At 41.0% G+C, this 25,658-nt stretch overlaps 1 protein-coding gene across 13 annotated transcripts in view; it reads right to left on the bottom strand.

Annotated features, from left to right (window-relative positions):
* Nucleotides 1–25,658, bottom strand: part of stxbp5l (syntaxin binding protein 5L) — a 100,624-nt gene that overhangs the window by 3,988 nt on the left and 70,978 nt on the right. For 3 of the 13 annotated variants that reach the window (XR_015102187.1, XM_086123077.1, XM_086123078.1), the window contains 10 exons: nt 24,386–24,537; nt 22,196–22,264; nt 21,214–21,279; nt 17,377–17,481; nt 14,636–14,689; nt 11,096–11,275; nt 6,560–6,661; nt 4,271–4,510; nt 2,735–3,098; nt 955–1,120 (listed from right to left, as the gene is read on the bottom strand). Coding sequence is in view for 12 of the 13 variants with exons in the window: in XM_086123077.1 (XP_085979203.1) it covers nt 955–1,120; nt 2,735–3,098; nt 4,271–4,510; nt 6,560–6,661; nt 11,096–11,275; nt 14,636–14,689; nt 17,377–17,481; nt 21,214–21,279; nt 22,196–22,264; nt 24,386–24,537 (1,498 nt within the window). In the remaining variant the exon portion in view is untranslated. Of the gene's footprint in view, nt 1–954; nt 1,121–2,734; nt 3,099–4,270; nt 4,511–6,559; nt 6,662–11,095; nt 11,276–14,605; nt 14,690–17,376; nt 17,482–21,213; nt 21,280–22,195; nt 22,265–24,385; nt 24,538–25,658 lie in introns of all 13 variants that reach the window. The other 10 variants (XM_086123089.1, XM_086123081.1, XM_086123079.1 and 7 more) reach the window with 10 other exon arrangements.

Below are 25,658 nucleotides of genomic sequence, written 5' to 3'. Positions count from 1 at the left end.
GCCAGCGCAAAACCCTAGTCCACCGCTGGCTTTCAAGTGAGACTTTTTTTTTTCCAATTTCTCTTTCGAGCTATCTGTTGTGCCAGATAACCGCTCACGTGAACGAAAGTGCTTATATATTGGGTGAGAGGTGACTCATGGTGGGACCGAGGTGCATCACTTGGCCCTGTTTTAGCCACCCCCATCTCCACTTCATAATTCTCACAATTGCTGAAGACGTGCTAAGCATCTTTAAAGATGTCCAATGTATTTTGAAACCTGTCTAAATTCCTTTTTGGGGCTTTTTAAAATCAACCGGCCTCGACAATGACAAATGTTGGACTATACTATACTCATCATACAGTATGAGATGCAAATGTGTTTGTCCATCACAAAAGCAGCTATATGGACCTACGAGAATCCACCGTCTCTTGCTTTCTCTCTCTTTGTGCCGATAAGCAGCCTAAAAAGATTAGAAAATCTCTGAGCCAAGTCACTCTCACAACAAGGCTCAAGTATCTGTTTGCGTCGAGCCAGTAGCAGGCAGCCAATCATAGAAATCTGACATCACTCTGCCTGAGAGAGGCTTTACTGCCCGCCTCAATGCCTTTTTCAAACACCCTCAGGCTCACCGCTGGTCCAGTACGAAGCAATATCCCCAGAAGCTTGTTCTCTTTTGACCTGTATCATCTATCCTAAAACCAAAAGGCCATAGGTCATTCTGTTGTGTTGACATCATAAACTCACTAGCCACAATGGAAAGACCAGTAAAATATATCATAGTGTAAAGGGCTGTCAGATGTGTGTACACTACAATGTGACTTTATCTTTCTGTAGACACTGTTAGGCTCGCCAGAAAAAAACAAACAACCCCCCCCCCCCCCCCAAACAGAGCAGTCAATATCTACATCTGCATACATGAGGATGCCATTGAAGAAATTAAAACTATTGTGATATGCATTTGCATCCACCGACCTGCAGATTGTCATACATTTCCTGACTGTATGTAATTCTCTGGATCTCTGTCGGGGAACTGAGATAAAGTGCCTGTCCCCCGTTGGTGAAGCAAAAGGTTCTCGCAATGCGCATGTCCGTCAGAGGCAGGTAATTAACATCCATCAGGGGTCTTAGACTGGGCAAACTGTAGGCAACAAAAACAATAGAAGGCAATTAGTAAGCAAGAAAATGGCTCCTGTCACTGTGGGGATGAACAACAAAGAATAAACAGCACATTGAAAATAATGTTGCAATTCAAGTTATGTAAATCTATTCTGTTTGCTGGGAGTGCTTCCAAGAGCAGAACATCTGAATGCATTTTCAGCATTGCTCTTTAACTATTGCAATAGTGCTGGGTCATGCAGTCACAGCCAGTGAGAGATCAATTCATGTTGAGTTCCTGTCGTGCGAATGTAAATGAATGTCTTTTTCGAAGCGCCCTGTAACTGACTGGTCGCCGATAAGTAGTTGTCTCACATGCAGGATAGTCTCCCTCTTTTCTGGGATGCTGAACAGGACAAGCGGTCTGGAAATCAGATGACTGGATAATAGTATTTTTCCAATTACACCCCGACTTTATCATTGCAATGGATTCAAATTTGTTGAGAAGATGATATTTATGGCAGCACGGCAGCAAGTGTGAAGAGCAGTTTGGCTATGTGTGACATGCGATTGACTGATGAATAGTTCCGGGTGCACCACACATCTTGCACAAAGGAGCATAGTCCCCTGTGTGTTTAAGTCACGGCCGAGTGACAGCGTGGCTGCTGACTCTTGCTGGTGGCTTGGAATTTTTGAAAGTGCCGCTCACAATAACTGCAGTCATTGTAATGGACACAATATTTAGCTTTTGACATAAGGAACCAAATTCTGGTCTAGAAAGTAAAAACCCTGCCAGTTTGGCTTTGGCCACAGGTGCTTCTACTCAACTGGTATGTAAACGAGCTCCCCGAAAACTTGTTTTAGAATAATTTGTTTATATTTCATCTATGCCGATCATGAAATCAATTGAAGTCAAGCACCTGCACGTGTACTAGCTAACTCCCTCGCTCAACCCAGTGAGCAAAATTGTTCTGGCCCAGCTCTGGGCCACATACACCACTTGCACTTGGCCCTTAGGTCATTAAATTGCTTTTATTGCATTTATTAAATACAAAATACAAATACGCATGCGCCTTCAAAGTAGCCTGTTTGATGAGCCCCACACGCGTCACTGGAAACGATCAATATAACTTGCAGATCCACTGCGCAAGTTCATTTCATGTTTAAAGTGGGACGTATTTTCCATATGGATCTCTACGGAACACTGCTCAAGGACTTCTCATGAGGGCCACCCTCAAACTTCACCAAATCACACATCTTTGGTGGTTCGCCACAAATTTCCACATTACGCATGCCGGTGATGTCAGAAACTTTGACGAGAGAATTTGAAAGTGCGCGAGAGAAGCACGCTAATAAATGACTTAAACGCAAATGGGATAGGGAAAGGATCCTATTGAGGTAAAGAAAAGGAATGGATGGCTATTATTAAGTTTACCTCAGGCAAGCGCAAAAAAATGATAACATTTTGATTGCCCTTTGTTTGCTAGTTCCATTTGTTAATTAATATGAATACACAGAAACAACTGATTTATGAAGGAATCGAACACAGGCATAGGAAAATATATGAGGGGAAAATATGAGGGGAAAAGTGCAGAGAAAAGGACAAGGGCAAACAGTTGTTTGTAAATATACCTCTGGCATGTTTTGGAGGTCATACCTGAGCGTCATGACATGTCCATTGGCACAGAAGCAGGCGAGGCACACACTGTTACACACTGACACCACGTCAGCCCGCAGAACGAAGGACGACTCTGTGATGTTGTGGACGAAGAGGCAAGACTGTGAGGGCATCAAGAACACTTTGGCCTGCCTCTCGGAGCACACGATAGCCAGATGTCCCTCTCCGCAGGTGTCCTGGGAGGATGAGGGTGAATAGTGCACCAGCTTGCGCTTTCTTGGTCGGTCGGGGTCTTCTGGTGCATTGAGATCACGCCAAACCTCGTAGGGGTTTGCAATGAGTGCGCCCAAGCAGTCCAAGAAGCCAAAGCGCAACACAGAACCCTTTAGCATCAGAACTGCCCCTAAGAGTGTTTAGCAGAGTCATCAGAGGGAAGGCAAAAAACATCTTTATTGTAAGTACAGGTCCTGCATGTCGTTTTACGGTAAAGCCTTTGAGATGATTATTTATTTATTTTGATAACAATATGACTACTGATTTTGAACGCCAATACGGTGAGCGCACAATTTGCCTGGGGATTCTGTGTGAGTGGGATCATTGCGTTGGTGTGTTTTACCGTTTGACCAGCATTCAATAAAAAGCTGCAAAGTGCATTGGTGACTGCACCGCAGTGAGTTTACTGTAAGAAAACAAAAAAACTTGATACACTGTCTTACATCCAAGACTACAAATGCCTTCTTGGCCATGACAGTCAGCAAACAATAACATCTGCCTCCATGGTGGGAGACCAAATGTTGACAGTGCTGCAATGAAACCAGCCCAAACAAGACAGCCAAGAAAATGGAACACGCTCCCAAGCAGTAAAGTTTCGTTTGGTTGAGAGTGATCATTTTTTGATAGTTTTTTCAACATTTGTTTCGTCTCAGTGTAGATAGCAAGAGAGGGGTTTGTACTAAATATGCATTTCTTGTTTGACAGCATTTCTTAATGAACCAAAACATTGTGACTCATTGCTATTTTTGTTTTTAAATCCACCTCCAAGGCCAAAGTGAAGGGAAAAAGAATTGGTATGATTGTTAAGACAAAAATAGACTCCGATTATAGTAGCGGAGTAGCCTGGAGTACGATGGCATTTCAGTTTGTGTGACATTATCAAGTAACCACAAAACAAGCCAGACTGAAAACACATCGTGTAGCCACGCGTAAGTTTGTGACCTTTCGTAAGAATCTTTCTTCCACCTTTTTCAGTTCTAAAATGTGTTTTTAAATCTCCTGTTGTGGATCTTTAAATTGGCAACTGAAAAAGGTTGCTGGGAAGACTTTTGAGATGTCACAGAACCACAAGAGAGTGGACTTTGTCTGATTACGATTACTCTATGCCCCACACTGGCTGTGTTTGTCTATGCTAATCAGGCGGATTCTCTGAAAGCAAACCACTGGGACTAAAATAATGGGACCCAAACTTGCACAGTTTTTTTTTTTTTGGTCGCCTTGTTATGGTTTTGTTTGGTTTCAACTTGTAATGGTCTGGTCTTTTAGATCAATGCCCAATTTAGATTTCTCATCCGGACTTACCACAGGGACCAATGGTGACCGGTTCCTCCATCCTTTCCTCCAGGTCCGTGGGGATGGACATTGGGATGAGTAGGATCACACCAAGGCTGGTACCAACCCACAGACATGGAGTTGGCAAAGTGTCGCTCTTTCGCCCGAAAGACTCCCCAAACTGCAGTGTGGTGATTGCCTCTTTGGTGTCACGATCAATGCTGGAGACACTGGAGCTACGTGAGCGGCTGAAGGAGTTTTCGCGGCTCTCTGCATCGACGGCAGCCATCAAAGAGACAAAAATAAAGACACGATGCAAGAGGGGAGAGATACAAGATGATTAAAATGAGGGAAATGTAGTGAGAGAATGGCAGAGTAAATGGATGGAATAAAGACAGCAATAAACAAAGAGAAGAACAGTACAAGTTGCCATAAAAAAAATACAAAGACAGGAAATTCCGAAGAACTGTTTAACAGAGCGAGAGAACGTTGTAAGGAGACAATTCGAAGATCTTCAGTTTTCCGGCATTTTGCCACAAAAAACAATGAAATGTCATTCTTGACACACACACACACACACACACACGCACACACACACACACAAACAAAAGATAAAACACACACACTAAGGCAGGGGTCGGCAACCCAAAATGTTGAAAGAGCCAGAAAGGACAAAAAAAAAAAAAAACCAACAAAAAACAAATATATGTGGAGGCACAAAAAATGAAAAGCCTTCTATAAAACTTACAATGAAGGAAACACATGCTGTATGTATGTAGGAGACTGGACTGTCTCAGAATTGTTTATGTTATTCATTCCTTTGTTGTGTGTTCACAAACGCCCCCATAGAATTTATTTTGTAATTTTCTCCCTTGATTTTTTTTTTTTGTTTTGGTGCATTATTTTCGGTTTTCTTAGTGTCATTTAAGTGATCATTAATTTCCGTTTTTCTGAGGCTGTCTTTGAACGCCTCTCGAGTCGAACGAGAAGAGAGAAGGCACGGAGCCGGACGCAGACGTGTCTGTGTTTGTCGAGACTGTTCAAAGCATAAATAAAGTGTTTAAAAAACTAACACCACAGCTCTCCTTTTCGGAGCTGCAACATGTATCTATATCTATTTGAGCTATATTAGCCTACTATCAAAATCTTTTTTCATTTTCAAACATAAAACATTTTTTTAAAGCTCCAGGGAGCCACTAGATGTCGCTAAAGAGCCGCATGCGGCTCTGGAGCCACGTGTTGCCGACCCCTGCACTAAGGGATGAACCACAAAAATGCTTTGTAGACGATGATGAGATGAACGTTGAGTCAAAGTCGATTCATTGAAGATATTGTTTCTCTTCCCAGTATTGTACAGCAATCCACAACCTTATTGCGCTACGGGTTGGTTTTGCATAAAGATAGTATTGGAACTAATTTAAAATTAATCAGTCGATGAATTCAGAAAATACATTTAAAAAATATAAAACTTTGCTGCACCACCGACTTTTTGGAATGTGGCAAAGGCAGTGCGTTAAAAGTCACTGTAAATTGTCCAATTGGAAGATGAGATGCCAAAAAATATGAGATTAGCGATTAGTTGGCTTCAAGCTTTAAACGTCAATGCAAAATAGTAAAGATGACTTGTCAACTAGTCGACCAATCAGTTCAACCCCCCCCCCCCACACACACACACAAGCACACACACACCCTCACAAACACACATTCATAGAGTTGAAAGATTTTCAGGTTAATTCCACATACAATGTGAAATGTTAACACTCTTAGGTACTAATAAATACAAATAAAAAAAGAATAATCAGTCATACACAAAACAGAGAGCACAGGGTGAATCTTACTGAGCACATACTATACATCCATCAGAAAAGTATTTCGGTATTACAGCACTAGTGAATTATTTAGAGCCAGGCAATGTGTGGTACAGCCTCGGTGAGTGAGTGCGGAGTTTATGTAACAACAGCTACAGATGGTGCAAAGCCTTCTGGACGCATACAGTACCAGGATCAAAATGATTTTGAGAAATTTCTCAGCAGCTATCCTAGGTGATATGAGAACGTGTGCACAAGCTAAAAAAAGACTGTGGAAGGGGGTGTGGAGATTTACTGCACAGTGGCTGCTTGCCAACATGTACAGTATGCTGCAAAACACACTTAATGCTCGACAAGAAAGAAAGCATCACCACATGCCCCCCATCCCAGGACAGGAAGCATTTGAAGGCACATTGCAGATGCATCAGCCGTACTAACTACACATACTGAAAGAAGGACTGACGTTTTCATCAATAAGTAGTGGATGCGTGAGCGGCTGAAGTCCCCTTACCTCTGTCACTCCAGCAGTAGGAAGTGGTGGTGTGGTGTTCGTCGTGAGAGTACATTGTGACTCCATGTAACTGCTGGAGCATTGCCCTCCTGGATGCAAAACCTAACCGATCCCCGACAACATGAAGCCCATAAGACAAAGCAGCCCACCCACCCCAACGCCCCCAACAAAACACACACACACACACACAAAATACATACACACACACACACACACACACGCGACGCACATACAAACAAGCGCAAACATCCAGGTAAGAAACACAAGACAAACAGATGCACGGTTGTGCCAGAGAATGACAGAAAAGGAAAAGAAAGAAAAAATTGCAGCTGAGTTTGCAGAGACTTCTTGAAATATACACAGCCAACAGAGAGTGAGACTTACTGCTATAGTGGCATCACTCTAAACACCATTTCAGGACCATCTGTTCAGCTAAATGTTTCTGCACTTCTAATGATATCTGATACATGCGTAGAGCTGTCGCAGGTGCATTCAGCCTCGATACAGGACTGTGATATGACAACCACAGTTTTACATCAATCATATACAGTATATCTCATAAGTCCTCATGCAGAATCGTGCCGTAGAGCTTCTACAACTGATAATAGAAATTCAAGTCTAATTTTGGTATCATGACATCACTGTTGTATATGAGCCAAAGACAAAACTTTTATTTCACAGTGAGCATGGGATTGTAGTTGTCTGGGTTTGTCGTGTGTGTGTTGTTTTTACACTGTGCGACACAGCCGGTGGGGCACTGTCTAATAAAAGTCAGGCGCAGTGGTACCTTGACAGGACACAAGGACCCTTGAGTGGGCCCTTAAAGGGAGTTTGAGCTACTGTAGCTAAGTCAGTCTTGAGTTGATGATAAAGGAAGAGACAGCAATCTAAATATGTGAGACAGGGCTAAAAGGTGGTGCAAGTGCATAAACTAAGCCGAGCGACAGAATCACAGAGATTCCCCTTGACAAAATAGGTTTCACTATATATATATATATATATATATATATATATATACACACATATATATATATATATATGTATATATATATATATATATATACACATATATATATATATATATATATATATATATATGGTTCGTTGCTGAATAAAGGGCCATATGTATCAATTGGATCGTTCTCAATTTCGTTGAGTACTTACTGTCCTTCACATCTTCCTAGATGAGTGTGTTGAGAGATGCAGAGAGAGAGAGAGAGAGAGAGAGAAAAACCCTAACCCTGCTTTCATATTTATATGATGCAGTCATGGATGTGTGGGTGTACACCAAACGGTAGTTTGAAAGCTTCTTCAACATCTGGACAAATAATCACTCAGTCACATCAACCCAATGCAATCATTTTTTCAAAAATATTTCAGTCCCCGCCTCTAGTTCCAGTAACATATGCACTGTACAGCGAGTCCTCGGTAAGACGAGAGCAGCATCCAATGTTTTTGGGGGTTTTTTTAGGTTACGAACCACTCATGGTGAACCCGTTTTCTATAAATCTAATGGAGACGCTGCTCATCTAAAGTCAAAGGTATGGAATTGGCCGGTTGAGTGCAGCTTCCCCTGCCATTTCCCTGCTCTGTCATTTCACCTGGCATGTAGGCCTCATTAACATCAGGCTTCTCTCTACCACTGCATGTTGACCTTCAATTATTGCAGTGATCCTGCTGGCTCTTCACTGTGGTAAGGCAGTGTGACAGATAAACAACACAGCTAAATGTGGCAAATACTGTAGATGAGCACACGTGTAATGGCCTCATCTGAAAAGCATCTGTTCATACATAACACACGGGGGAGGACAGGGTAGCGCTTAAATTTTGCATGTTGTTTTCTTCTAAGTACACACAATCAAGAGCGGTATACACTGAAGATTATGCTTATGTAAATCTGAAACAGATTATTCCTTAAATTTATATGTGCAAACAGACACTTATTTTTCTGGATCCTTCTTTTTTTTAGGTCATTGATGTATACTGTGAAACAATGAACTGCATTTATCCTGTTAAATAGCCGACTCTGAACCAGTGACATTTTTCCAGAGCTGAGTGCACCTTTGGACACGGCTTTCTACTCCTATCTTAACAAATGACCTCAAATAGTTCAAATCATTCCTCTCTGGACGCTCTCACTTCTTTCAATTCAAATCTATCAAATTACACTTTCTGTCACTTGTGGGGTTTCTCAAGGTTCTGTTCTAGGGTTGGGTTCTGTTCTTCATCTACGCCACTTCCTTTTCCTTGGCCGTAGTTTCTGTAAATTTAACATCCAACTTAATTGCCATACAGATGACACTCATCTCAACCACACCTCGTTCTATTTATAGGAAATCAGATTCTGGTTAGCACGCAACAGGCGCAAACTGAACAGTGATAAAAGTGAATGCCTCATTCAATCCAACCAAACCAGGGCAGGCATTTTCCTTCACAGTCGGTCATTCCAGTTTTAAGTCAACAATGTCAATATCATCCTCAAAAACCTTTTCAAATCTCACAGTGAAAATATTACTTGCTCTGTATACTTCCTTGGATGCAAAATATTGCATTCTTGCATTGGCCAACCCCTGAACCGACTATTACAATTCTTTTCTCTTTGGTCAACTTGTCTAAAATAATGCATGCCTCATCTCCTGGACCCCATCCATGAATCAATCAGCTCTTCTTTAGTAGCTTGAAAGACTCCTGATTATCTACAGTGTCCACTTCAAAAACTTCCACCTCATTATCAAACCTATTCACAACCTTATACCTTCACACTTGTTGGAACTTCTGCACATTCACATAAATGCTCACACTCTCAAATCTTCCTCTGCTATCTGCCACACAGTTCCTTCCATCCATCTGACCAGCCTTTCCGCTGCTCTGTTCTCAGCCTCTGAAAGCAGTTCCTCTTAACATATGTAACCACGACAGTCTTTCCTTTTCAAAATTCTTATCGCTGATCTCCATCTCCACCACCTGTAAAAGCCACGCCGTACCAGAATTATCAGAAAGATAGATTTGGCTCCATGATATTATTACCTGGGACCTAATTTGAGGTGCTGTGCAGTGGAATTAATCATACAGATAGAATATGTCAGGTGTCCTGGAGGTGGTTTTGGTGTTCGTACAAATGTCTGCTCAAAGCCCAAGTGTATTATGTACCGGTACTTAGTTTTCCTTTTGTCAGTAATTACTCAGGTAATTATTGAAATGTTCCAATCATTTTTACATTTGCTTTTTGTTTTCCACTGTCATGAAAGTGAAATAATGCAAGCTGCAAGGTCTGGAACACAAATAGGATAAACATGAGGGCGTACACGTGTACACATTCACGTACACACAGGCAAATAACCTGCTGGTTCACTTCATTCAAAGATTCTGCAGATCAAAGTCATTGTGTGAATACAACGAGGGAAGGGAAAATGTCAAAGTGCCAGGGTGCAAATCAAATCTGACATCCTTCTATTCAGCTCTTTTTTTTTTTATGTGTGCACACCATAGGAGGCTTTTTGAAATGTGGCCAGCCATGCTGCGACTTTTATGAAATTCATAGGTAAACTGAGAAGAATATGAAAAAAAATGTCAGTCAGGTTTTATTTGAGTGACTTGCAATTTCACACGTTCGGAAGGTGGTGACTTTCATGATTATTATTTTGAAATGAGTTTTACTATGTCTGTCGAGCTAAGTGTGTGTGTTGGTAAGTACTGGTATATATTTTTTCCATCCACTTTTCTGCATTTTTGTTATTTTCCTGAATCGATACGTTGTTTCCAACCACTAAAGTCATTCATTCTTCTTGCATTATTAAGCAATGACTAACATGACTGAGCAGAGCGGCAAGAAAGCTTGATTACTTTTTAGAGCGACAAAGTCCACAATTGATTTCAAACAACATCAAATTTACCAAAACGTTGCCGGTGGCTACATCTCGAGGATTAATTTTCTTCACATTAGTGTTTGATAGATGAAAGCAAAAGAAGAAGAAGAAGGGAAAAAAATTCTATTGCACAAGTATTTCAAGCCTGTAAGTTGGTTGGTACAAGCGACACAATGCAAGGGTCATTTCTTGCATTCCTCCCATACTTGTTATTTTGGTTTATGATGCTAATGCAAGCTGCTAAGATTTATAGTGTGTGTTTCAGAAAGTCAGGAGGATATTATTTGCATTGTGTTTTTGGACAAAACTATATATCAAAGTTGTAAGCTATTTGCTACAGCATATTACAGTAACTTAAAGTATGTTGCCCCATGCAAATTATGAAATCTCTAATAATATGCCGATTGATTCATAAAGTTGTCCTCTTCATTCATATCTATCTATCTATCTATCTATATCTATATATAAATAGATATAGATATGTTCTTTAATGCAACCTCAAGATAAACAGGCTTGAAAAAGCATACTTTAAATTCAGTGCCGCAAACTTGCATTAGCATGATTTTTTTTTTTAACCCACTCTGCCAGGGTGAGAGGATAGCATGCACTTTTTGGAGGGAAGGGATGTTAAAGAGGTTAAAGGGTGGGAATTGGGAAGACAAGCACACACCTTCAGTGTGGGACACAGGCAAAGAGATCTCCATGCAAGCAGCAGACTGGGCCTTGCGGAATGGCGGTCGGCCAGGGCCTCTGCGAGCAAGCCGTGGCCCCTCGGGACCCATCGGGACGCGAGGCTTCCCCGCCGAGCAGGGCTGGGAGGTGGGGCTAGTGCAATGTCCATTGACATGATCTGTAACAACGGCAAAGCGTTAGGAAGGATATAAGGTCACATTCCAAAATTAGTTTGCTACCTCAATATCCGTCTCAATAAGTCACATTGTGAGAGAAGATGAAACCGAATACCTAAGGTGCTGCATTTAAATGGTTGAAAAGGGCTCTCCATTCTATTGAGAGCTTTTTCTGTATGAGTGCATGTCAATTGTGCATTCTCTTATTTCCAAACATGACTGATAGTGACAGATATTTAGTATATTTAATAACATGAGAGGAGCAAGCAGTGTTAAAAGGATATTTAGTTGGAAGAGAAAAGGGGAACATATAGTTGGGGAGTGGAGTTAAGTATGAGCAGGAAAACACAAGGAAAATATCAAGGCTAATTTTACAACAAAACAGGCTTGTTTTGTGTCAATTTTGCTTTCAGTTTTTGGAGTGCTTTTTGTTTTTGATTATTTTTTGGGTTATCAGTTCTGATCTGTAGGCCTAGCTATCGCCATAACATTGCATCTCAAATTATATCATATGTGGTATTGACCTCCTTGTTACTTACTGGCATTGCAGCTCCACACAGCTTCCCTGAGGGGCATGCAGACCTTAATTTATGTCCAGTGAAACTGCACGTAGTGCGTGCATGGCATGTGTGTGTGTGTGTGTTCAATGAAAAGAAGACAGAGGTGATATTGTTTGGTCCCAGTGGCCCTTGTACAGTCCATCCTGTAGACTTGGGCCCCCTGTCTCCTTATCTTAAGTCAACAGTCTCAAACTTGGGCCTTAAACTGGACAGTGATTTCAAACTCGATCGGCAAATTGGTGCCGTTGTTAAATCCAGCTTCTTTCACCTTAGACAGCTGGCCAAAATAAAACCTCTCCTCTCACATGAACACTTTGAGACAGTAATTCATGCCTTTGTCACATCCCGGCTCGATTACTGCAATGCCCTTTACTTTGGAGTCAGCCAGTCCTCCATTAAGCGCCTTCAGCTGGTCCAGAATGCCGCTGCTCGCCTCTTGACTGGTACTCGTAAGAGGGAACACATAACTCCTACTCTGGCATCCCTTCACTGGCTCCCCATTCATTTTAGAGTTATTTTCAAGATCCTCTTATTTGTTTTCAAATCTCTGAATAATCTCGCGCCACCTTACCTCTCTGAGCTCATCCGCCCCTACACACCTGCCCGGCGCCTCAGGTCTGTGGACCAGACCTTATTAGAAGTACCAAGAACTAAACTGAGGCTCAGAGGGGATCGAGCCTTTTCTGTTGCTGGTCCCTCTCTCTGGAATGACCTCCCACTGAACATTCGGCAAGCCTCCTCGCTGCCCATCTTCAAAACCCTCCTCAAAACTCACTTGTATTCTTTGGCATTCGACTCGGCATGACTTAGATTTGTTCTTGGTTTTACTGTTTGGTGCTTTCTACCGCCTTTATTACCGATTTGTCTTACTGTTTATTGTGCATGTTAAATTGCTCCATGTACAGCACTTTGTATGCAGCGATGGCTGTCTGAAAGTGCTCTATAAATACTGTTGACTTGACTTGACTTGACTTGTTTGCGTGTATGTGTGGGCAAAATATTTTGTTTGGAGTCAATCCTCATTCCTCGCAGGATCTTTGTTGCTCACTGTCATTAAAATAAGATGACGGCACAAATGCAATTAACAGTTCAGTCTCTGAAACAATGTGACATCACTTCGCTAAATAAATGCATAAATCAAAAGATTTTTTAAAAATCGGCATTTAAATTTGCCTCTGTGAAATGTCGTAAAGCTTGGCCGTAATTAATGGCAATGGCATGGCAATCTCATTGAGGTGATGGGGTGGGGGGGATTCCTAGTCAACGTAAGTATATGTATGTTATTTACAGTTTTCCAGTGGATTGCTCAATCTGAAGGTTCAGTTTCATTTCCAATGTCACATTGAGATAATTAAATGTTGCCATGAGATAGTTGTTCATGGATGGAGCCAATTTTCCATAGCTGATGTTTGTTGGCGCACCAAAAATGAGTCACTAAATCAACAGCGCCTCTGCTGGCGGCAACCAAAAAGTGCACCTCATTTTGCTGCAACTGCTTCAAGACATATAAGCAATATTCAATGGACAGAATTTGTAAGAATCAATTGATTATAATGCCCTCTCCAAGTTACTATCCTGTTAGTACGAGTATGCATTACTACTTGTGCTGTTGAGCTATTTATTGCATGTTGATTTTTTTTTTATTTATTTATTTATTTATTTTTTAAAGGATGAAAAGCAACTGGGTGCCATCGAAATCTCTGTGCAACACTTGGACTCAGCACACCGATTGAAACCTGCAGGTAAGAGGGAGCCAACCAATTAAACTCCATCGTGTCTGCAGCTTGAAAAGTTAAGATTTCAAACTGAGATGCAAGACAGACTCATTTTGGCAATAACAATTGGCAAAACGTTCAACAGGAGACCTGATGGAGCAAACACGGAACGACAACAGAATTCCAATGTAACACGGAATGACAAGAGAATTCCAATGTACAGTCTTAACCCACATCGTTCACCCGCACGTACAAATTCAGAAGATATTTAATGTCACTCAAAATGTAATCTACCACGGGTGTCACTCAAAATACAACCCACCACGGTTGTTATTCCCGTAAAAGATGGAGGACTGTTTACAATACATACTACATCGTGTCCAAAATTTGAACATGATGAACAACAGTTTTTCCTTTGCCAATGATCTTACACATAACATGGAATTGTAGTCTCTTTTGATTTGGACTTTGAAATTTGGGTTACCACTTTTGCTATGGCTGCAAGAAAAACATAAGGTTATTACAGTGGAATATATAGGCACTTGTGTTGTTTGAGAACGTTTTTAGGAGAGACAGCATGTGGTATACTGCAGAGGCAGAGCAAAAGGGAACCCACAATGATGGAGATGCAGTTGGACATGTATAGCGAGAACGTTCAAGTTGCTGCGATGCTGTTAAAGAAGAAAATGATCCAGTTACAATGAGGGAGGCAGCACGTGATCCATTCACTGTCGAGCAACGCTGTCAATGGAGGAAAGATTGCAAAAAATAAGCGGATGGACCAGTCAGGATAATGTGATAGAAAGCTTCATGTCGAAATAAGAGTTATGGATTACAAGTTACCTACATAAACACTTGCAAAATGTAGAAGAAATGAAGATAGAAGATTAAAATCAAATCAGAGGACACCAATGGGAAGAAAATGGGCAAACACGTCAGGCCGTCTGGTTAAACAGGAGAGAGTGACAAGGAAACTGAAGTGAAAAGAAGAATAAAGCGACACAAAAGCCTAGAAAACACGACAAAAGTAGAAACCAAATGATTCAAAGGAACACACGTGAAAACTGCTGGCTTTCGCCTACCGTACCAAGATTGGTCTTAAGATCTGTTGGCAGACTTAACTTTCTGCCGGGTCCCTTTACTGCAACAAAGGAATAGGAAACAAAGCACCAGTTAATCCCTTCAAAAATAAAACTGTACAAAATAAAACAACACAAAGATAGAACTGAACATAAGAAAATCTTAATCGCAGTCAAAGAAGGAAATCGAAACCAAATGCAAATCATTCAAATTAAACCTGACCATGCAAAATGCTGCAGGTGCAGATTTGTAAATGCACGCTGCACTGGAGTTCCTCATCAGCATTCCCAGCAATGACTGTGAAATATGACATCTTATTTGGATTCATGTTTAGGTGTACTGGAACAAACCACTGGATCAGGTTTATTTCCCCTACAGGCAGCATTAACTCTTGTCAGGATGCAACAAAATGAAAATAATGCATTCTACTGACGATTGCAGCTACTGCATTAAAGGGAATGTTTCATTGAATTTGTTAGTCTTGTTTTGCTTAAAAATCAGAATGCACAGAATGGGAATGCCTGAAAAGGAAGCCAAAATAAATTGATTTGACCTGAGATCAAAAATAAGAGACAGTGGGGGGACCAACAAAAGAACTTGTAAACCACATTTTGCAAGTATTTAGTATGTGGATAATTGTGTCATTTAAACTTGAGACGACAGGATGAGTTTTTTTCCCGTCAAAAAAAAAAAGTTTTAGTGAATACAACTTGACCATGAATTCGTTTGAATATGTCTGTCGCTCTTTCTTTATGCGGAACATGGCCTCGTCGGGAGATCAGTATTGAAGATCATTTGACAGAAAATATACAGTACTTGCTGGAGCGCCAAGGATAAGCAGACCTCTAATTGAAATAACTCTTCTCACTTTTGAGCACTTTTGTGGTTTTCATAATAAAGCACCTTGACCAGATGCTGCAGCGTTCAAAATATAGCAATACGGCTTGCATGACAGAATCGTGATGCAAAATATTTTGAAAAAAACCTAAAGCGCTGAGAGATGGTTGCTTACTGAGAAGATGAACATATTTAATCATCACCATAATGTTTTACAGTCGCAGTTGTTGTTACATGATCAATTCCGATCTACAATTCCCCTTTGGGTGTCGGTTTGTGGGGTCTTGTTACGCTATCAAACATTTGGAATTGCAATGTCTCATGAGTAGCTTCCACTCGCTTAACATTTCAAAAGATTTCAGACCATTTGGCCAACTGTACAGTATTTACCCACTGATTCATAATTATGTTATTTTGAAAAATTCAAATTAGCACCTTGAATGTATGCTGGCTCCAAATAAGCAAAAATCACTTTCATTAGCAACACATTGAGTACAAGAGACAAGACAGACAGTGCTGAATGTGGAGCTCGAGAGAATATTATCGTATGAAATTCGATGTTGCGTGTGCCAATAATGTAAGGCCATGTTGTGGCTCACTAGGCAAAGCGGTGATGAACACAATGAAGCGCGAGAGAAAAAGAGAAGTATCCAATGGAAATGCAAACCCTTTGTCTTCCCCTTGTCTACCTGCCGTGAAGGGTCCTATAGGTCAAAGTTCATACACATAAAGCAAACACTATTAGCGATGACAGGAGCAGTGAGACAGTCACCTGCATGAAAGCATGGAGGACACTGGCAATGTTAGAACAGCCTACTCTTAGAACACACGGCCCCTTGGATGAAATGCCCTCCGGGCATTTAACCGATTGCCCTTGATATCCAGCTCAAGATTCATGCACTAGTATGCTCTTCGTCCTCACTAGTGACAATTGAACGCATTAGTAGAACAAATGGGGCGCGCAAGTGGAATTACTATTTTCCACGACTATATGACATTTCTGCCTCACTAGTCGGACAGCTATGTTACTAGTGAGGCAGAAATGTGCACTAGTTGACATCTGTGTACTACTAGTACTACGAGTGAAGTTCTAGATGTTAACTAGTATTACTAGTAGCATCCACTTGTCAAACACAGTATACCCATTTGGTGCCACTAGTAACATGCAGTTGTCCAGCTAGTAGGCCAAGGTTGTCCTCCTACTAGCTATGACAAGAAGCATGCTATTACATGAACCTTAAGATGGAATTCGAGGGAATGATCATAAATGCTCAATCGGCTTTATGGAAATAGCTTCACGGAATGATGTTTTAGCATGACTATGGTACTCTTGGAGAACTACTATGTTAGACTATGAACTTTTTTTTTTTTTAACATTCACTATTTCTACACAGCCGTATGACAATTTGGCATACTAGTAGGACAACTACATATTATTCGTGAGGCAAAACTATTTGATGCAACACGTGCAGAATGTTACTAGGGCATACCATATGCCAATATAAACTACTGTGCTCGTACTGTACTAGTAAGTGCAACACAGTCGTTTATAGTAGTCGTTTCTTTCATACTAGGAGGCCAAAAGTAACCACTAGTAGTGGAAAAAAAAACATTACTATTAAGACACAGTTATGAATCATCTTACAGGTGAGAACAAAGGGAATACTAGTACATGAACCTTAAACTGGATATCAAGGACATTAATTATATGCTCAGATGGCTTTCCATCCATACCCTCGGTGTACTGTGGTGTGTAGTGGCCTGATGGTGCAATTTGACTGTTTGAAAAAAGACCCAGACACCCATCCGAAACCACCCCACTTGCCATTGTCCACTTCATTTCTGCATACAGTGCAAAAGCCACAAACAGATGTCGATGAGGTGGATCTGTGACACAATCCCTCCTCTTACCATTGTCCAATAAGTAAAAGACTGGGCTGCAGTGGCTGGCTCTCAAACTGGCCACAGGCTCTGGCAGGACGCGTGGGTCATTGTGAAGGGAGGTTGGGTAATGAACTGGAATAGGAGATCCAACAGAACAAACAAGACTTTTCAGAGCAAAAGGGAAAGAGACACATTATGGGTCAACTTGGAAAAAGAGAGACTTGCCAGTAACTGTAGAACACCAATGTGAGGTGATTTATAATGAGACATGTTTATATATATGTATACCTGACACACGTTGATTCCTGTCATAAGGGGAGGGGGGGGGGCACTCCAGTGATTTTTAACATAATAGAGTGTGGCCCTAGCAACATTAAAATATACGGTACCTGTGACATTCATTTCAAGAAAAGCTGTCTTGTTTTGTTCCTACATTGGCCACGATGGCACTGCATTGTCAAGACTTGAGCCAAATAAATGATGAACTGCACACAAAAATGTCTCCTTGTGAAAAGTGAGTTGTCCATTTTACAGGGGAACCACGGATGTCAATCACCCAGCTGATGTCGTACAATACTAATTAGTAATTCAATCAAAGCGTTTGCGATGTACACAGAACATCCCTCAGAAAAGTCACCAAACTGCAGTTTGAAGCGGCACCATCCATAACCTCAGTTCTGTCAGCATTAAACGATTAAACTCAGTTTTGCATTTTTCTTTGGCTTTTTATGGCATTTTTCACAACACCGATACCAAAAGTGGAACCCGTTGGAACCGTGGGAGTTTAGCAACGTGTGGAAAAAATACACTAGACTCCAAATACAATAGTTTGCCACTTACAATCACAGACCAGCAATGTTTAAGCTTAGGCCATGTTACTTCCTACCGGTTCATTTCCTAAATCTCAACATGAAGAAGAATTATAGTGTTATACTAATTGTAAAAAAAAAAAAACGAAATTGTTGTGAGAAAAGCCTTTACGTGGCTTTGCCAAAACTGTTCACAACAGAATAGAACCTCTCATGCAAAGCAATTGTATCTGTCATCAGCTGACAACGCAAAAGTCACAGAGGTGAAACAACGATGCACATCAATGTCGCCCACTCATACTTTACTCATGCTTTGTAAAAAGAAGCATTTGAAACCGCAGAGGTTTGAACCGCATGCTCCATACACTCCAGTGAAGATTCGTGACTGCAACTGTTAGCTAAATTTGGAATTTGGTAAAGGTAGGTGGTTGTGGTGCAGAGGGAGCGATTCTCTAGAAGGGCTTTTTTTTTTCCATTTGTGAGAAAATCATTACCATAATGATTTACATAACCACATTTATGTAAATGCGCATGCACAAAAAATGAAATCCAATTACCACTGTAAAGTCAAATGCTTCATGCAACACATCATGAATAACTCATAAAGACCTTGAAGCAATTTGAATGAGCTGAAATACTGTACACAGTTCTCATAAATTAAAACTAGTTATCCTCTTTTCAGAAAGCCAATTGACCTGCAAGAAGCTGAACCAAGTCATGTCACCTACATTACCTCAGCACACTATCTTCCTCCCGTGACATGCACACATCTAAATATATCCTGCCGGGTAAAGCACAGCTCAGTGACATGTCAGATTATTAGCCCATCTCCTGACTGGGTCTGGCCTTGCTATATTACAGCCAAAAATAGTGCAAAGCTTCTTCAAACAATGGCACCAGCACAGAAAGACAACGCTAAAAATGAGGAGGTGGGGGTTGGGGGGTGCTGCTTTCAGGCAGGAGAAAAAGCAAATGAATGCGCCTAATGACAAAGAGGGGTAAAAAAAAAATAGTGCATGGACTAGTCAGGACAAAGGAGAGTTGCGAGACGTATGAAATAAACTAGCCTGCCTTCTCAAACCTGGAGGACAGAAGGAACAGCACAACAATAAAGCCACACATGGAGATGGACTTTAATGTTCAACAGGAGGTAAAAAGATCATCCTAACCCGTTTAGATAATACATTACATCCATCTCAGTTTGCATACCTCATATAACAAAACAAAAAGACCCTTTTCACATCACAGTTCGAAAAGACTCCCAAGACATGGCAAGCAGTTCTATTTAATTTGCCTCATCATGTTTGCTTCTCTTCTTAAGGGGGCCCATTGGTGTCCTGAAGTCAAATAAAAACAATAACAGACTGAATGAAAGAAGGGGAAACTATAAATAGGATTTCCTTTGTTGGTAGTCACGTCTTAAAATATGAAATTGTTCATTTGTCTGTATTATAATGAACAAAACAAGCTTGCTGTATTAAAACCACAAATCAAGATCATTTTCATTTTCCACATAAAACAATATGGCACTTAGGAGAGCTCGATCGAACAATTACGAGTTGCATAAAAGCACGAAATTGTCAGCAAGAGGCTTAAAATGTTGTCATCAAGAATCATGCAATATTACTACCCCAGTTGTGATTGAACTGATACAGGGAGGCAAATATTGAAACAATTCCTCATCCAACCGAATTGCTTTCAAATCAAAATAAATCTAATCGTTCATAGTTTGTGCTCTTATTGGGAAGGGCACATCGACGTGCGCGCCATACTCCCGACACGTGCGCGCGCACACTTGATAATATGTCCACCCCCACTGTTGCCATGACACTTGGAGCTTCAATTACACACCTCACTTTGTGCCTCAAATTGCCCAGGCACAAATCCCAAGCTTATTCATACTGCTTGAGCTTGGCCACTCATGGCTTTCTCTCATCTTCTGTTCATGACAGCGGTCTCAAACCAGTGTCTTCTGTCTGCCTGTCTCCCCAATACGCCTGGCCACCAACATAAGAGCATTTGTAATACATTTATCGATGATGTACAGCAAGACTGATGTCATACAAAAGCTTTCCAGCTGCCAAATTATCACTGATCATGTTGCACATCCGCGGGCAGAGCAGCAGTGAATTTGCCCATCTACACCGAGAGTGACAAATCTATTGTGAGCTCACCAATAATTTACTGAGGAAATAAAAAACACTTTTAGATAGTTACGCGTCTGTATGCTCAGAAAATAACAACAGAGGTGTAGGGTTCAAGTTCAACTCCGGCCTTCATGTGTGGAGTTTGCATGTTCTCCTCAGGCCTGTGTAGGTTTTCTCCGGGTATTCCGGTTTCCTCCCACATTCCAAAAACATGCATGGCAGGTTAATGGAACACTCTAAATTGTCCCTTGGCCTGATCGTTAGTGTGAATGGTTGTTCGTCTATATGTGCCCTGCAATTGGCTGGCAACCAATTAAGGATGTATTACGCCTACTGCCCGAATACAGCTGGGATAGGCTCCAGCACGCCCGCGACCCTTGTGAGGATAAGCGGATTAGAAAATGGATAGATGGATCAGAGTTCAGGTTTTAATCCCTTTTCAATATGGCAGCAACAACAAGCTTTTATTTGCAGCACAGCAGAACGAACTATAACAGACCCACCGCACAGCATATCAAATAAAATAACCACATCACAATCACAACATAAATAAAACATGACTTTCCTTCCTTGTCCAGCAAACAGCTTGCATGACAAATGCATTATGAAATCACACGCAACACCGAACAAGCCCATTATGGACTTAACGATAAATCAAGTAACAACAGCCCTTTTTTTTGGGTTTACCAACCACCAGGTATGATTTGCAGCTCTTCTCAAATATGTTCAACTGCCTGTTAAGAAAAATCATGGCGTGGAAAAAGGATCAAGTGACACCGGCCCGGTAAGAACATACCACACAGTTGCTGCTGGCTCTTGAAGATGATGGCATCCGCCGCATGGCCTCATAGCAGCAAGTGATATATTTTAGAGAAGTATGATTGTGGTGCAAGTGTGTGATTGGTTACCTGAGGTGGGCGACTTGCTTCTCTCCGTGTCAACAGACTGCTGGTTGTCAGATAGTTCAGTAAGGCCTGCCACAGCCCATGGCAGTCAAGAGGAAGAGAACATAGTATACAGACGCTGTGTGTGATTATTTTGACATCGCTGCTTGAACAGATTCAACAGTTGTATCTTGCTCAGTGTCAGCCACTCAGACCCTTAAGGAAAAAAATTGAACTAATGTTTTCATCGCTTTGGATCTTGATGATTATTGTCCAGATTTTGAACAACATCGGTTCAGGCCATGTTGTTACATGGAGTGGGTGTGCAATTCGACATTTCGCATTTGTTCATTTTCAGGCACAGAGTGGCTGAATTCTGGTGTGCATTGACATGTTGACACGGCAGTAACGCAGTGTTAAGCAGGGCAAATCTCACATTGAAGTGACATACAGCAAGGTATAAAATCCAAAAAAATGCATGCAGGATTGTAATCTCAATGCATGCACCATGCACAAGCATTTACAAGAGATTTTATTTTTACTGTCCCAAATTTTTTTTCCCGTGTCACCCAGAATGCTCGTTGAGTTTTTGTACAAAGTGAGCACGTATTGTGTTCTCACTCTACTCACTGTCACTTTCAAAATCCGAGGTCATCAAATGGATCACATAACATTCGTAACTGGACTGGACAAATAACAGACACCACAGAGTGGCTGTTTCTGCAATGTGGAAACCATTGGACATGGCTGGAACAGGCAGCTCGGGTTTACTGGCTCAATCAGTTCTGATATTTCATCATGAGGCCAGAGACAGAGCCAGCTTCATTCCAAGCATCTCTTTGGTTTGTCTTGGTTATTCCCTTTCCAATAACCCTGTTGTCTTAGCAAGCTTCTCTCTCACACACACAGACACACACGCACACACACAGACACACACACACAAAGACCAACACACCTCGCACATGGGCACACATCCCGTATAACCTATCTGGTAGGCTTGACTTACTCTGGTAGGATGTACGGATCCTTTTCTTTGAATCGGAATAAAAGTTAGACAGGCCGCGCATGCAAAACTCTGTCAGGCAGGCCCGCATGCCCACACCAGCAGCCACAGAGTCATCATTAGGTCGGAGATGAAGGAGGGGGAAGAGTGAAGAAACGGTAGGGAGGAAGTAGTGGGAAAATAAGGAGTGCGGGTGAGAGGTTTGTGAAGGTGTTAGTGTGTATAAGAATGAGAAAAGAAATTGGAGTTAATTTCGGATGGAGGGGGAATTCGAGAAATCAAGTGTGTGGAGGGGAAGAATGAAGGGGGAAAAAGGGGGAAAGAGAAAAGAACACACGGTCTTAGAGTGTAAGAGAAGGTGAAATCAAATAGCAGAAACACTAAGGTAATGTTCAAATGAAGTAAATAAATGTATAAATCAATTTTTAAGAGTACCATTAGCTACAAGCTGCATCAGAATGTTGCTGTTGGTGTATCACCTAACTTTTGTACGGTCTCTTAAATGAAAACTTGCTAACAGAAAGAGTTGAAATGTGTGTTTTTGCTGGTGTTGGCTGGTCCTGTTGTTCAGAATTGTATTCTGTTAAATTTCGCACCACCTGCGGTGCGCGAAAAGGCCACGGTGGCGTGTTTTTTTTTCCTTTCCAAATTGATCTTGTAAAGCTAAAACAGAGGGACCTTTATACACCATAAAGGCGGTAGAAGCCAATAACAGCCCTTACGCAACAGCCAGTGAAAAGAGTTACCTCTCAAATTCAAAAGAAACCCTCCATCTACCTAGTCGGGGCCTTTTTAAGCAAACACCAAATCCTTTTGAAACATGCTGGCTACACTTGTGGGTATTATGTAACATAAAATCCAACCACTTTTCAAAGCAGCACGGGTATCCGATCTAAAACATTGAAGAATGTTGTAGATAATGTATTCCGAGATAGAGTGAACGTTTTGACAGATCATTAGTGTGGGGGGGGGACCAAAACAAAAAGAGTCTTTCGACAGTGAAGATCAGTTTCAAGGAGAAGGGAGGCGTAGGTCAGGCGGGACGACAAGAACTCTACAGGATGCCTTTTGACTTAAGGCCTCAGTTCAAGCAATGCTAAAATATAGACAGGACATAACGTAAAGGACAACATGCATAAGAATGCAGCTCAGTCTGACACACATTTCCTGTTAACATGCACTTCATATCAGAGTGCAGATGTGTGACAGGCAAATACGTGTGAATGGATTGTTGTTTTTTTGGTCTTTGTATTAAATTGTGCGAGAGAAAGCAAGGGAGAGCAGGAAAAGGGGATCTTTTTTTCACGCAATGTTTTGTTGGACTAACTCCGATGATGATGATGGTCTTTGTTGGTTCCTATATTTGGCAGAATGATCAAGATCAAGTACTGTTTAGAGTTTTGGTTTGTTTGTTTTTTAAATACATTCAGTGGAAGAAGGTTTAAAAATACAATTTAATGAAGGTCCTGTAAACAGCAAGAGTTGCAATATTTGAATATGTGCCTGTACAATAGGGACACCTCATTCTTAAAAAACAAAACAAAAACAAACAAAAAAAACATACCGTATTGAAACATAAGTTCCATTTTACTTTACTTGGAATATCATCACTCTACATTGTAGAAAATTAATCCATACTAATTCATCATCAGACCGAGAGAAACGTCTGCAAAACTGTCAGACTAAAGTTCTGAATAAAGAATGTTCCATCGGCATATGAAATTGTATTTTGATATCAAACAGATCAAATAGCTCAGTGGGATACATTTAAACATTCATATTCAGTAATCACATTTTGCATGTGAATGAATGTTGATGAATCTTTTTAAACATGTGTGAGCAGTCTACCTGGTCAAAACCATTTACGTTATGAGGCACGTTTTTAATGTTTCCTTTAGTGTTGATTGATTAAGATCTAAAGGGGAATGGTATTGATTACTTAAGAAATCTAATTAAACCGCCTGCATTATTGATTAACCGTGAAAGGTACCCGTGGATAGTCCAGTTTAAACATAGATCAGTCTCCAATTATGCAAGCAGCTCCAGAGAAGATAGAAGAGTGCAAGTGCACAAAGAAGAAGGTAGCCTCCATAATTAACTCTTGAAGTTTGAGAGGGTGTTCAGTGTGTGTTCGTTAACTACATGCACAGACAGATAAATGTGTGTATGTGCCTATATGTTTGTGTTCACTACCTGAGGTGGACTGTCTGTTCCTGCGGGGGGAGCGGGTAAGGCGTTGATAGGGATCAGCGGCACCGTACAAATCCAGAGTGGACATGCACAACAGGATGGTTTTCTGCAAGTAGTCGACCACCGCAAGGCCATTACAGTTCCCGAATGCCAAACTGGGGACACAAAAATACAGAGGGAAGGCAGATGCATATATATGGATTCTTTACATGGATGATTTTCTCAATGATAACTTTTGAGCCCTCACATCCTATCCTAATTCCCAAGGCAGTGGTGCCTTGAGATACAACAGCTCGTAACCCAAAACATCTGAAATCATCTTTTCCCATTGAAATGAATGGAAATCATATCAATCCGTTCCATCCTCCCCCAAAACACCAACAAAAAATGGTCAATGTTATTTAATGAGTAAAATAGCATTTCGTACTATTGTACTTTGTAAAAACATTAAATAATAGTTACAGAATTAAATTCAATTGGAAGAAATAGTTTGTGCATCATGATTAATTCACTGTGTCTCTTTCTGGTGTGCATTACTGACTGAGTCATTTACTTCTACTCTGTGTCTCAATACTCTGTCGTAATATTAGTCATTTTTTGCAAAGGGTAAAGAATACACTGTATGTCTATGATTACCGTTTTTGTTATACATCGGGTCTTTATTGCAATATAATGCGACCAAGAAGATGATATTCGTGAGTCCATCTATGGCAGTTTGCAATATTAGCATTAACTAAGCAGATATACGGCAAAGCTATGTGGCTGTTTCAAAATCACATGTAATTCTATTTGTTTTGTTTATGATTGTGATTGATTGGGGGGGGGGGGGGCAATACAGTGAGCATGTCTGCCTCACAGTCAAGAGGCCAAGGGTTCGAATCTCATCTTAGGCCCTCCTCTGTGGCGTTTGAATGGTTTCTCTATGCCTGCATGGGATTGTGTGGTGTTTTTTTTTTTGTAGTGCGGCTCCCTACCGCGTTGCAAAAACGTGCTTCTTAGGCCAAAAGGTAGCCGAGATAGGCCTCCACTTACCCACAACCCGACTGAAGAGAAGTGCTACAGAAATTTGATGGATGGATGTCTGAACGGCTCAGTATTTGAGCTACATTTTTTCATCTGAATATATTTAGACATTACATTTTAAATTACTTCATAATATCGCATTGCTGTTTGTCAGCTTGGCAATGTAAAAAAAAATAAAATACAGTAACTACAGTACAGTAATTTATCTAGATTACAGTGTTGATACAAAATTGTCTTTTGTAAGATTGTATTT

Source organism: Hippocampus guttulatus, chromosome 11, assembly GCF_054856545.1.
Source record: "Hippocampus guttulatus isolate MCC_2025c chromosome 11, RoL_Hgut_1.0, whole genome shotgun sequence".
NCBI classification, from domain to species: Eukaryota; Metazoa; Chordata; class Actinopteri; order Syngnathiformes; family Syngnathidae; genus Hippocampus; species Hippocampus guttulatus.
The sequence above is the reverse complement of the archived record's forward strand: the minus strand, read 5'-3'. Positions and strand labels throughout refer to the sequence as shown.